At 40.1% G+C, this 13,271-nt stretch overlaps 1 protein-coding gene across 1 annotated transcript in view; it reads right to left on the bottom strand.

Moving 5' to 3' along the window:
• The window catches only part of zc3h3 (zinc finger CCCH-type containing 3), a 64,937-nt gene that overhangs the window by 29,906 nt on the left and 21,760 nt on the right, over nt 1–13,271 (bottom strand). Inside the window, exon 4 of the mRNA XM_004068230.4 lies at nt 2,002–2,152. Within this exon, the coding sequence (XP_004068278.1) occupies nt 2,002–2,152 (151 nt within the window). The remainder of the gene's footprint in view (nt 1–2,001; nt 2,153–13,271) is intronic.

The following is a 13,271-nucleotide window of genomic DNA, read 5'->3' as shown; positions in this document are numbered from 1 at the left end:
AGATCATTCAGAAGAAAAAAAACATCAGGGAGTGGATGAGTTGTTGTGGAGCAATGCAGTAAATATTTGGGATTATAACAGCTCTGAACATCAGGTTCACTTAAGCACTGACAATGTCTTCAGAGAACATGAATGCTGGGTCAGGACGAGTGTCTGGTCTGCATCCAGCTGTGAGCAGATATGCAGATTAAGAGGTGATTCCCTGTGTGGACAGGGATCACTGGGAATGATCCAGCAGAGATGAAGAGCACCACTTCAAAGTTAAGAGTAAAGAAACATGAGCTCACAATGTGCTCAATAGCTCCAAGCTGATAAAAGTGCTGCTGGGCTTCGGAGTTAAACAGATAGATAAGAATGAGCGGCGAGATGGTGATTGAATGGGGGAGTGCCTCCCCCCTCTTAAGGGACCTAACCTGTCCCCCTCCCTCTCTATCTCTCCGCTCACTTCTCCACACATAGTGATATTTCACTGGACGTCAAGAAGCTCAAATTGAAAATCCCTTGATGAATCAATATTTACTGCAGCAGCTAAATGAATAGTAATAAGTCACCAGAGGCCAGGTTCGTCTGCACATCAGGCTCCACAGTCTCACCAAATCTGGATTTCACAAATGACGCATGCAGAAAAGGAAATTCTAAGCGCAAAAGGGCCAAAAAGATTTCCACAAATGACTGCAAACACAGTGAGTGTTGGAAAATAGATTATGTATTACATCATTTTCAATGGATGTCATTATTTTAGGGTTTCTGCTCTTGCAATGCCATTATGAAATCAATATACCTGCAAATGCCATATTTGCATAAGCTCAATTCATACCTTATCCTTTTCACCTGTTTAAAGCCAAACGTTTATCCTGGTTAAGGACAAGTTTTTGTCATAATTCACTTTAATTTCAAAATTCAGAAATGAGGCTTTAAAACTATTTTTCAAAACCCCTTTGTGTCCCGCCCATACACAAAGATTTTTCCAAAGAGTTCTAAATGAAATTTACACTTTTGTATATAAACCATATTCATATTGATTCAGTGATCAATTCAGTACAAAGAATTGTGTTATGTAATTTAAACACTGACTGCATAAGAGAACTGGACGGAGTGACTGTTACATCACCCATGCAAAACAGTTTAATTCTGGCTCCAACAAAATTAGGGCAAGTCAGTCGTCAGTTTTTTTGCAAATGGACGACATCATGCAGGAACCAGAAATCGTCAGCAAGCAGTGACTGGTCCGAATCGGTTTGAGTCAACACTTCTATAGCAAGAACTCTCATAATAAGGAGTTAGCTAGTTTGGAAGTCCAAACCCCTAACACTTGAAAGCAAGCTCGGAAGAATCTGTCAATCAAACGTTTCGAACATTCAACATGAGACCACATGCTTTTATTGAGGCATTTGATTGGTCAGTTTATAACTTCAATAACTTGCACTATAGAAAAAATATTCTCAAAAATGTTGAATTTGTTAAAAAAAATGTAGCAGAGCAAGAATAGTTGTCCTGACAAATATGACTGAGTAATAGCTGTTTATTTTTCAATAGAGAAAATAACTTTCTTAATTTTTTAAAAAATTTAAAATTTAAAAACTCTGCACAAGTGGTCCTACCAAAATCTCAGAAACGAATCTCTAATGAACTCATGTTGCTCTGCAGAGAGGGAGATACACAAACTTTACATAAACCTGGATGGAATTTCTTAACACTCAGTGTGATGCAGCAGCTGATTGGCTGACCTTAGCTTAGAGCATCTAACTGTGGGTTTACTAACAAAGTTGTTTTGGCTGTTTAATAGTTCATGGCACCTGTGTTCATGTTTATTAGTGTGTCTGCCTGAATTAACTAACATGTGAGGAGCTTTGAGAGCATAATGCCCTCCACTGGCGATAGACTTGCTAAGCCAAAACTCATCTCAGAAGTAAACTGTGCTATCTGGTTTCTTCTGTGGATTGTCTTTCATTCGCGTGTTGTATTATTTTTCTGTGTGCAGGGTATAGTAGTCGATCACACCTAGCGTAATGGATCCTCCTGGCCCGCCAGGACAGAGCCGGGTTGTAGTTAAGGGTGTTTGTGGGGCTGGAGCCTGGACGAGTCACCATCTTATAGCGTGTCCTGAAGACCCGCTGGGAGGCGGGGCTACGATGCGAGGATGAGGAGGGATCTGTAGACACACAAAGGATGAGAGAATGAAAGATCCTGTCTGTGGGAAGAGATGCACATTCACATCATTTCAAATGCATACACTACAATCATTTACACACACACACACGCACACAAGCATCTGAGGACTCTGGCAGGTGTGCTCTTTAATAAGCTTCACATCTAAAAATGAGGGAATAACAGCAGCAGAATTTTTATGAGTCTAATAAATCATGCGCTCTGTCTCTTTCTGCGCTGCCTTCATCCCTCCTGCCCAGCCTCCCACTTTTCTTTTAGTCTCATTCATTTTATCATTTTACAAATCCATCAGAGAAGAGGCGTAAGAGCAGGACGACAGGAGGAGAAAAAAATACAATTATTTATTTATTTGGTATCCATCATGTTGCTTTATGATCAAGTTGGCTGGTGCACACAATAGAATTGGCATTGTCTGCTTCACAATAGTTCATATTAAATTATAAAATACAGTGGAAAACATTTTAGAACTTTTACTTATATAAATATTTATTCATATGCATATTTATGTTAATTTAATTACAAACACCTATTTGGGTTGTAGTCGTTAATTTTATTTCTAATCCCGATTTCCCAATACTTTGTCGCATTTGTAAGAAGTTCTTATAGCATTCTGTTCGCAACAAACTTTACAGGATGGAAATTTATCAAATAGAATATTACACTCAAAAGTATCCACCCAATTCTGCCAAAAGAAAAGTCATTATCTTTCGTACCTCTTCCCCCTCCCCTTGTTTTCGGTGTTGGTTGGCGACAGCACTCCGTCTTTCTGACTATCTTCTTGCTCTACTTTACTGCATCCATAAATCTCCTCTATGGTCTTCCTCTGGATGTTTTTTAACCAATATACTTGTCATCTGTCCATTGAACATGTCCAGCTTTCTCATCCTGTCTTTCTAATCTTTATTTAAAAAGTGTTTCTTTTGATGTTACTCCCATATATAACTTCAACAAGTTAAAAAAAAGCAGCTTCAAGTAACATAACCGTGCAAAGTTCTTGTGTTTTAGGTCCAAGTCATCTGTACTGAATGTTAAAAGTTCTTCTAAAATGGGAGATTTCAAGTTTTTTGTCTCTGCTACCAAACTTCTTGTCTAAACCATACGACATCACTGATCTCGCCTTTTATTAATGTTAAAGATCCACTCCAATGAAAATTGTGTATCTGGTGTTTTTAACATGTTCTTGTGGCGTTGGTCTGATGATTGAGGACATGTACAAAGAAAATTAAGCTCAAAATTGCATTTCTGAGTTTTTCTTCATATAAATCGTTAAATTTCCAATGACCTTCTGCTGCTCTGCAGAAACTATGTCCAAGAAAACAAGACAGGTTTTTAGATTTTGGCTAAAAACGGCATAACCATAATTAAATGACTATTGGGAATGCTTTAAAAATAGCTTAAAAGATTGTCAAAGTGGCTCTTTAACACTTTTAACACCAGTCCAATTCCTCCACTTATCTCTACTTCCTCTCCCCACTCTTTGTTACTGTGGACTGTTGATCCCAAGAAATCTAAATCCTCCCCCATCCTCCCCTCTGTTTCCTGTAACCTCACCGTTTCACATGAGTTGCTCTCATTCACACACGTGCACTCTGTCTTTCTGCTACAAGCCTTCATCCCTTCCCCATTTTGAGCAAACCTCAGCCTCTCTGCTTTTTCCTTCACAGATTCCCTTCTATTTGTTTCAAGTTCAGCTTGTGTTTTAACATGATTAAATCTTGCTGTCAGTTTCTCTGTGACAGACCTTCATGACCATAAGTCGCCATCAATGTGTGAATGAGTGATACATGGGTGAGTTGGGACAGTGATAGCAAATCGCTTTGGGTCTTAATCAAGGGAGAAAAGCGCTATAGGTATACACCATGTTCTATTTACTATATTGCCTTATCCCATACGGGTGCTGTGCGTTTTTGGGTTGTCCAGGCCGATACCCAGAAAATAATACAAATTGGTTGATTAATCATTCAAGTTTGAGGCTCTCTAATAAGATTAACGAAAGCTGTGTTATTATTACCTCATTGCTACTATATTTCCATCAAGTGAAACTGTCTGATTCCTGCATATTCATTTAAACGTCAAAACCTTACTTACTCATTTATTTACTTATCACAACTACATGCAGATATGTTCACACATGTCATCTTGTGTTCCAGACTCATGGGCCTGAGATTCTTAATCCAGAAAGATATAACTGAATACTGAACAGATGTAATGTTACATTCACACTGGGCTCGGAAATATGCGTTCAAGCGGCCACTTCCAAAGAAAAGTATTTCGGGCTTCTGCATTCAGAACTCTCACATGCACACATAGTAATGCATGTTTTTAAGTCAGTTTCAGTCATTGAACTGGAGTTAAATGTTTATCCAGTTGAACTTCTACCAATCAGGGAATTGTATTTAGTAGTGGCATATGGGTAACAGCCTTTTAAAAACACGGAAGTGCCACCCGTTTAAAAATTTATCATAATAATTGCAGTTTGTGCCTGGACGAAATTATATAATACCAAGTCTTTCATATACTGAAAGAGTATGAAAGAAAAAGCCTGGAGCAAGAGTCACGAGATTTAAACCAAGCCTCTTCCAACTGTGAGTGCATGTGCTACTGTCAGGTAGCCACAGTCCAGTGTGAACACTCTATGTTGAACAACGTATATTGGCTAAAAGCCAAATTAAGAATGTCCATTTAGTGTGTTCTTGAGACATTGTACATGTGCCCGGTGTGTATGTAGCATTTGTTGTTGTTGCAGTTTGACTAAATGGAAAGGAAAAGATCTGCATCACTGGAAAAGGGCCCCCAGCCTCAAGATCCCTGGATGTGCGTATGTGTGTAAATGTGAGTGTGGTCGGATTGCTTGGGATTAGTTGCCTGGCTTGTAGTCGCTTTTTCTCTAACAATCCATCCGTACTGCAGTCAGAGCTCTTTGCGCGCCCTGGCAGATGACAAATAGGCCTCGTCAAAGGTGCTGCCATGATTCCCAACCCGTAGACCCGTGCACACCCGCTCCACCCTAGTCCTAATCTGCCTCTAAACCCTTGTTGCAAACATTGTGACACTTTTTGTGTCCTGAACGCTGTCACACAGCTGTTTTCCCCTTGGCTACAGTTTGATGACACTTGCCGTGAACGGCCGCATTTACGCCCAGCGGTGTGGGAGAGCACAGATGGATGGACGGTGCTCCGCCAATTGTAAAACACTGCAGGTTGTGTTGCTTGAGTGACTCTGGGAGCGATGGGGTCTCAATCTTCCACTACAGAACCATGACCAATGAGCATGTGAACACCTCAGCGTGCGCACACAAACACACTTACTCACACATGTACACCTGGGGTCTCAATCTTCCCTTAATAGACCTTTGACAGTGGCCTGCCTCGCACGGGGCGCCAGGCTCTGTGAAGACACCATTTGCAGACGCATGCAGCTCGCACACTGTCCATCCATCTCCCTGACTCGGTGCTGCGAATCCTCAGATAATCTACTCTCCACGCACTCATCGCTCCTCCTGCAAACAGTCTGCCTTGCCATCTCAGAGCCACATTAAAGGGCTGGTTCAACATGTTTTCCCACTTATTTCTCTGAGGCTTCCTTTTTCGTTTTTTTTTTGTCGCTGAATGGGAATAGATGGATGTAAAGACATGGAAATTCCAGTTCTTGCCAAGAAAAGGAAGCACAATTTAGTCTCTGATATCAACAAAACTATTATGAAGTTTACCATCAACCAAGTTTAAATAGCTCTAATACTCCCATACCAAACTAGCTCATATATATATATAAAAAAGACATTATTGTTGATGCAAAATAAGGACATATTAACCATCAGATTCTGGTCCAATGGTTTTACAGCTAAGCATCAGTTGGAGACTTAACAAATAAATTAGTCTCTTTGGCCCTTCATTATGAACACTTACCTTTTATCCAAACTGCTGAGTTAGTAAGTTATATGGTTGCACTTGCAGACCAAAGTGAAATGTTTGTTTAATTGAATAAATGACACATTACAAATGCAGAATGGTCACAACTATTATTTTTCTGGCTGTGGGGAAAAGTTGTGGACAGACATATATGTGTCGCATAAGAAAATTATTAGCTGCTGCTAACAGTCTGCACATCCACGTAAAATGTGGAGAACTCCACTTTTCAAAGCAGAGTAAAGGTTTATCTCATTTATCTTCTCTAGCAGTTTTGATCCTCTAACTGAGGAATCCAGTCAAAACTGCTGACAATTCATAAATGTAGATCCTGCTTTATGAGCATGAAGAGACAGACACAGCATTATATAAGTGGATCTGAAAATGTTTTACCAGTCTCCTAAGATGACTGAGCCTCATCTAAGCAGTGTAGACCTGACTTTGAGCAAAGTTCTCCTCCATGCCTTGTCTCCAATCATCAGCCCTCTAACTGTGGGCACTGACAGGCAGCAGCACGGAACCTCCTGACGGCTAATTCCGAAGACCAGCGGGTCTCCCGTTTTCCCGGGACGAGCTGACGAATAATAAATCTTAATATTGACAGTGCCTGCTCCCTCTGCTATCCCATGTTCCAGTCCCCTGGGGCTCATCCCCTGACTCCTACAGCTCCAAAGCGCTCACTCAAGATAGTGATGCCACGCTAACGTCACGCTTAACAAGGGAGTTATCACAGTTTAATAACCCAATGTAAGCCTGTATGGTTATGAGTGTTTGACACAGAGGTACTCCTGACACCCCCATCTGCAAAAAGTCAACAGTGTCCTGCCAACTAAAACTGTGTGATCTAAAAAATGCAGCATCTTTTAACTCAAAACACTTTAAATGACTATAAAGATACACTTGCATCGTAAATGAATTGGGATGGGGGAAGATTTCCCATTCCAGATGTCCTCTGGAATCAGAAACTAGAGTTTGGTTCATGTTAAGACAAAAATGTTTGATTGCCAGTAGAATGGGTCTGGTCATTTGCACCTGTGTGACATGTCTATATCCCCACCCATAAACAGATAAATTGGTCTCTAATAGACCCTGAAATGGACAATGAAAATAAAAGAAATAGATGTATGATTTGGAAAAAGCTGTAATAAAGCAATAAAACTCAAGTTGATGTCCATATGGCATCCTGGTGGGGAACAAAAGTAGCTCTTCACTGTGATGGGGAACAGTAACTACCATTGAGACTAAAAAGATTGAGATACTCAAATTTTTCTGGGGAAATCTTTTTTTTTAACTGTTGGTGGCTTCACCACAGGATATTTAACATAACTTTGTGAAATGCCACTGGAGACTTCATAAGATTTACTAATTTCACTAGAAGCAAAAATACTGAGGTCTAACAGTAGAAAAATCGAATACTGTGATGTGATTTGCTACTCAGGTAAGCCATCTTTTTTAAACGCATTATTGATGCTCAGTTTCTAAATGTTTTCAGCAGGATCCTTTTAACTAGAACTCCAAATGTGGAGTTATTTACAAGTGAAGGTGGTCCAATGTAGTGATGCAATTTCAAAAAGCTGTAATCTGTATTGTGTTTGGGGTTTTAAAATACCTGAGTACCTGTAAAGTATTGGAAGTTGAACTCCAAATGTGGCCCCTTCATTCCAGACTGATAACAGAAATGCCTCCAGAGAAGCAGAGTAACTGTAAATGTGATGACAGACTCAACATCAATCAGCAGCTTTTTACTGTTCTAGAGGACACCGTAGGTCTCCTCTCCATGTGGCTGATTCCGTCAGCTCAATGATGTCACCATACAGATGCGTGGTTATAATGATAGCGGGGTGAAAAAGGTGGGGTAGCCACTGGCTCGTGGCTTCGTCAATCATTGCGATGGAGCCATCAGCTGTAACAGACACCAGCTGACCCGGGGAAACATCAACTGACCACAAGGCAGAAGGAGGGAACACCCTCATACATGTGCGGGGGGCTTACTGGTCATAAAACAGTGAGATGGTAAAATAGGTATAAATTGCAAAATGTTACACTTAAACGTATGTTACAAACTGAGAAGGCAGAACAGTTTTTCTATGCAGTGGTTTAAGAAGTAGCCGATCTTGTTTTTTGTTTTTGTTTTTATTATAAGAACGAGTTGATTCCAGGTTTTTGAACGCACATTTAGCATATGGTGTTCACACTGGATTGTCGCTACCCGATACTAGTGCATGTACTCACAGCTGAAAGAGGCTTAGTGGGAAATGTCGAATGGGAGCAAAGTTTGTGAATCTTGTCTAAGGCTTTTCTTTCACACCTCTATTCCAATAAATGAAATACTTGAGGACATTTAATTCCTGCCAGGCACAAACCGCAATTATTAATTTATCCTTCATGATTAATTTTCAAACAGTTGGCACTTCCTTGAATTAAAAAGTATGTTACAGATAGGTGGAGGTTACTACCTAATCCGAGTCCCTGATTCAAGTGGTTAAACTTCAACATATGTTTAATGTACACAAAGCCCAAAAATTGACTTAAAAACCTGCAGAGCAACGCGTGAAGGCAAAAACTTTGAGTGTAGAAGCCTGACACACAGATACGCACCTTTACATAGACTATTGATTGGAAGTGGTCGCTTGAACCGACATTGCAGAGGCTGGTGTGTTCGTAGCCTGAGTCTATGACAAACATTTTTGTTGGATATAGTTGAACATCTTCACCATTGTCTGCGTGATCAAAAGCTAGGGAGACGCAACATTATCTGTGTTTTCTCACGAACACAAACCAGCTTCAACCTTTCACCTTTCCTTAAATCCTAGTTAAAAGTGATTCATTGACAAGGTATTCCCTATCTCGAAGAAGAAAACCTTTAGAAGTCACCACATGCAAATATCGAGGGTTGTAATGATTTAATTTGTGTTTTACAGAAGATGAACTTCCTGTCCCAATCCTCTGATTTGCCCATGGACCAAGCCACAACCTTCTGGTCCTAGATCTGAAGCAATGTAAAATAATAGGAATGTTGCAATTCCTCATATGACCACTGGAGGTTGGTGGCAGAGGGGAACAATTTTGCCATGACCGCCTTGTAAAAAAGTCAGAATTCCCATCTAAAATTAATGTTTTTGATGTTTATTATTTCGCAAATGTTTACCAAAAGTAAGAAAGTCTTCATAACTTGATCAGCTATCAAGAACATATTTTTTGCTATAAATGCCTTACAATGTAAAATCTTTAAAGTGTTAACCAAGTATTTTTTATCAAATGTTGAATAATCTGCAAGGAGACAACATCCTTGATAAATAATTGAAGAACAGCTCCTTTGTGTGCTTTTTCCATAGGGGCCACATGCTCCCCAAAGCCATGAAGTACATCAATAACGTAAATAAGACATGATAAAAACACTTTCAGCAACAAATCAACCTTGACCCTGACCCAACACCAATGGATGACAAAACATTGGTGTTGAACTGGACTCTGTCAGTTTTTGATCCACATCAAACACCTTGTTGAGCGTCCCATGATGTTTGTGTTACACACAGGGGGTCTTGCTTGGTCAAAGGTGTGACTGTGCCTGTCAATCAGCAGATCCCTTTAGACACATCAAGAGGAAGAGCCTCAGGGTTTTTCCGCTTAGGAGCTCACCCCCTCCATTATTACACATGTTATAGGTACAGCTATTTGTGAGTAAAGAAAGGGCAAGGTTAGGTTTTTTTTTAAATGGGGGGGGGGGGGGGGGGCTAGCATGTCATCCAGCTTTTTCTTTTAGTGACAGGGCTACTTGAAGGTTTAGTAAGAGCATTTCTAAAGGGCAACTCGAGATTCCACAAGGGATGTGAACCCCTGCCCTGGATCATACAAGTCAAGACCCCGAACACAGGAGAAGCCCGGGGGAGCAGCAGAAATTCATAGGGATGTAGACGGGGGTGGTGTAAGGGGTGGTGGAGTAGAGACAACATACAAGAGGGCAAATGATAGGTAAAAGACTGGCTTTGAGCGTGTACAAGGGGGATTTTCTTTCTTATCATAAACGTATATTATTTATTTTGGTCATGTAAACATTAGCTCTTATGTTGGCCACATTGGAATAGTTTAGTGTGAGTATTTGGATTTTAAACTTCTTATTGTACTACTCTGGGGCACAACTACCTTATTTCATAGGGGTATACGGCCAAGTAACCCCCCCCACACACACAGACATAAATGCACATAATAAAATGTCCTATCCATACGTCACTACCAAATCAGAGTCCCTGATTTGTCAAAGTTGACCTAGTTTAATATTTAACATATTTTTTATTACTGCGCACTTTGTACGTAGAGTCTCAAAAAAGGGGGGTAGCTACACATAAACACAAAGGTTTGGAACACAGAAGCCGGAAACTCACATTTACTTAGACTTTTCATTGGATGTGATCGCTTTAACGCACGTTCCCGAGGGCATTGTGAAAGTAGCTTTAGGGTTATAAATTGTAAATTTGCAATACAAATAAGAAGAAATCTCACAGCAGAGAACACAAAAATGAATATACATTGGTGTACTGTTCTGAACAATGTACCCATGGTAAGTCAAAATTATATTCCCGTGTATTTTATCATTTATAAGTACCAAAAAAAAAAGAACCTACTGTTTATACTGAGTTAGTCATCGTTAACAATTATTAAAATTTGTAATATTTTATTTATTTTTGTATTAATTTGAATGACAAGAAAACACAAACATAAAGTATTATTAGAGTAGCTTTGTTAAATTGCCATGACTTTTTGCAAACGTCTTGAGCAGGAACATATTTACCCATTGGGCCTTAAAAATAATTTTAAATATGTAGTACAAAAAGCAACAAAGTGTGAGGTTTTGAAAACATCTCGACCACAGTGCTGAAAACTTTATTATACTTTCTTGAAATGAAAATTTTTATTACAATAATTTTAACTAATTCTTCGCAGAGGTCGTGAAACGGTTAAGACAGTGTTACTGAGCTGTTCTTCCTTAAACTGAGAAATGTTGCCTCTACTTCTGAGGGGAAACAGAAGTACTCGAGTACAGGAGTACTCACATGCCCAGAACATCCTGTCTTCTGTGGCACTGAAATGTAGTAATATAGAGCTGGCGTGTAGGCCAACACTGTGTTGGTTAGACTCCATCATACTGAGTGATGGCTCGAAGACACATGCGGGAGCCTGCAGTTTGTCAGCTTCAACACACACGCACACACACGGGAGCACACTGTTCTAGATTTAAAGCAGTACTGGGGTTCTGGTTGCAGATGCCAGCACAGCGCGCATCCATCATGCTGCCGATTCTTTTGGGCCAGTGAGTGATGGACCCCAGTCAGCCGGTCCGACACTGGCCTTCAACTTCTGTTTGAGACACACAGAGGGAGATGGAGAGGAGACGTGCAAGCCCGGCGGGAGACACACGAGCATCATGAATGTGTCAGAGGGTTAAGAGAGAAGTTGGACAGATAACAAGCCAAAGGGAGGGAGGGGTCCGGGTGACGAAAGGGCCAGAGGATGCCCGGTAATAAGAAGTATTTACAGTAAGTCTTCTCTGCAGGAACGACTCGCATTACTACAGCGCCACGGCCGGTGTACAATGGTGAAACAAAACTGCCCTAAATTTTAGGTGAAAAAGAATATATTTTGGGGGCTACTTGCTGAAAAAACATAGGTTCAAAAGTTAGAATTTCATTTAATTGGAAAAATTTACAAGTAACTTTATGTCAAACATGTTCCATCAGAGAATCTGTCATGTCCCTACAGAAATGATGAGCTTAATCAAGTGTGTTAGGCTACTATTACACCGGACCAATGAAATGATTACCGTATGTAAACGCATGTATATGTGCATTTAAGGTTTCTGCGATCAAAACTCTTGCATTCATGCAACGTTACGGAAGTTTTTCAGTCCGTTTGGGCTCTACTTACAAACCACACGTTGAACGTTAAACATGTGGAATTTTGACCAAATAAAGACTTGAATTTGGGAGAGACGTTTGGGCAGAGTCTTTTTCAACTCACAGAAGTGTCAACTGGTTGAAAATCGATTATCCAGGAGAAATTAATAATTGCGGTTTGTGCCCGGGACAGAAGTTTTTCATATAGCGCAAATGAGCTGCGAATGAAAAAGCCTGGAGCAAGATTCATGAGATTTGAACCATGTTGACGCTTTGCACCAAGACTCTTCCATCTGTGAGTACATGCGCTAATATCAGGTAGCGACAGACCTTTGTGAACACCATATGCCAAAAGCGTGTTAAAGACCTACGTTCAGCGCGTTCTTGAAAGCCCCACACGTGTGTACATCGCTTCAGGCAACGAAAAAAGGTAAACATGGGCAGGGGTATTTGAAGATCAGAAATGGGAACTATTGCTCTAGAAACCATGTTAGAGCAGACTCTAGTTCTTCTACTTCATTGAGCACCTCTGTTGCAGATCACCAGCTCAATACAGCAGCGAGTCAATAGACTGACAGGAACATGCTGCCCTGACCCGGACAGAGCAGCTTGATTTGCAACTCGGCGTGAAGAAGAGAGACAGCAATTTCTGCTAAGAATAGCAATGTTTTACTTTTAAACAGTACATAGCAATTTACTTCAAGGAAAGCTAAAAATGAACAAAAACGCCTCTAGATTTGTTTCCTAAACAGTTCTGGGGATATAGGGTCAAACTGACACCCCCCTCAACCTCCCAACATCATAAATGATAACGGCAAAAAAGGGGTTTTAAAATACTCAAACATTTCAAATCAGTCATACAAACTATTGTTGAAAATAACATTTGAAATAAAAGTTGCTTTAGTGAAAGGGGTTCATTTTTGACTCCTTAGAAAAAACAATGTAGGATACAAATCACGTTAGGGCGGAACAAATTTCATTGAGACCATGTATTGCTGGTTTATTGGCATTAAATTTGAATTTGTAATAGCATTTATTTCGGAGTTCGAGAAATCTAAAGTAATGGTGGTTTTGGGTGATGCCTTTCCCCTGCTAATGCAAGGTCTCTTTACAATGGCTAAATTCTCAGGACATGCCAGGCAGTGTTCCCATTTATTTACTGTTCAGACGAGGAGCACACCATTGTATCGTTGCATCAAAACACAAGAGGGAGTAAATTTTAATTTTTTAATTTTACAATTTTAAGCTGTAATTGCTTTTCAGTGAAACCATTCCAGCTTTGAGTGGCACATGCATCTCAAAATTG

Source organism: Oryzias latipes, chromosome 4, assembly GCF_002234675.1.
Source record: "Oryzias latipes chromosome 4, ASM223467v1".
Lineage (NCBI taxonomy): Eukaryota > Metazoa > Chordata > Actinopteri > Beloniformes > Adrianichthyidae > Oryzias > Oryzias latipes.
The sequence above is the reverse complement of the archived record's forward strand: the minus strand, read 5'-3'. Positions and strand labels throughout refer to the sequence as shown.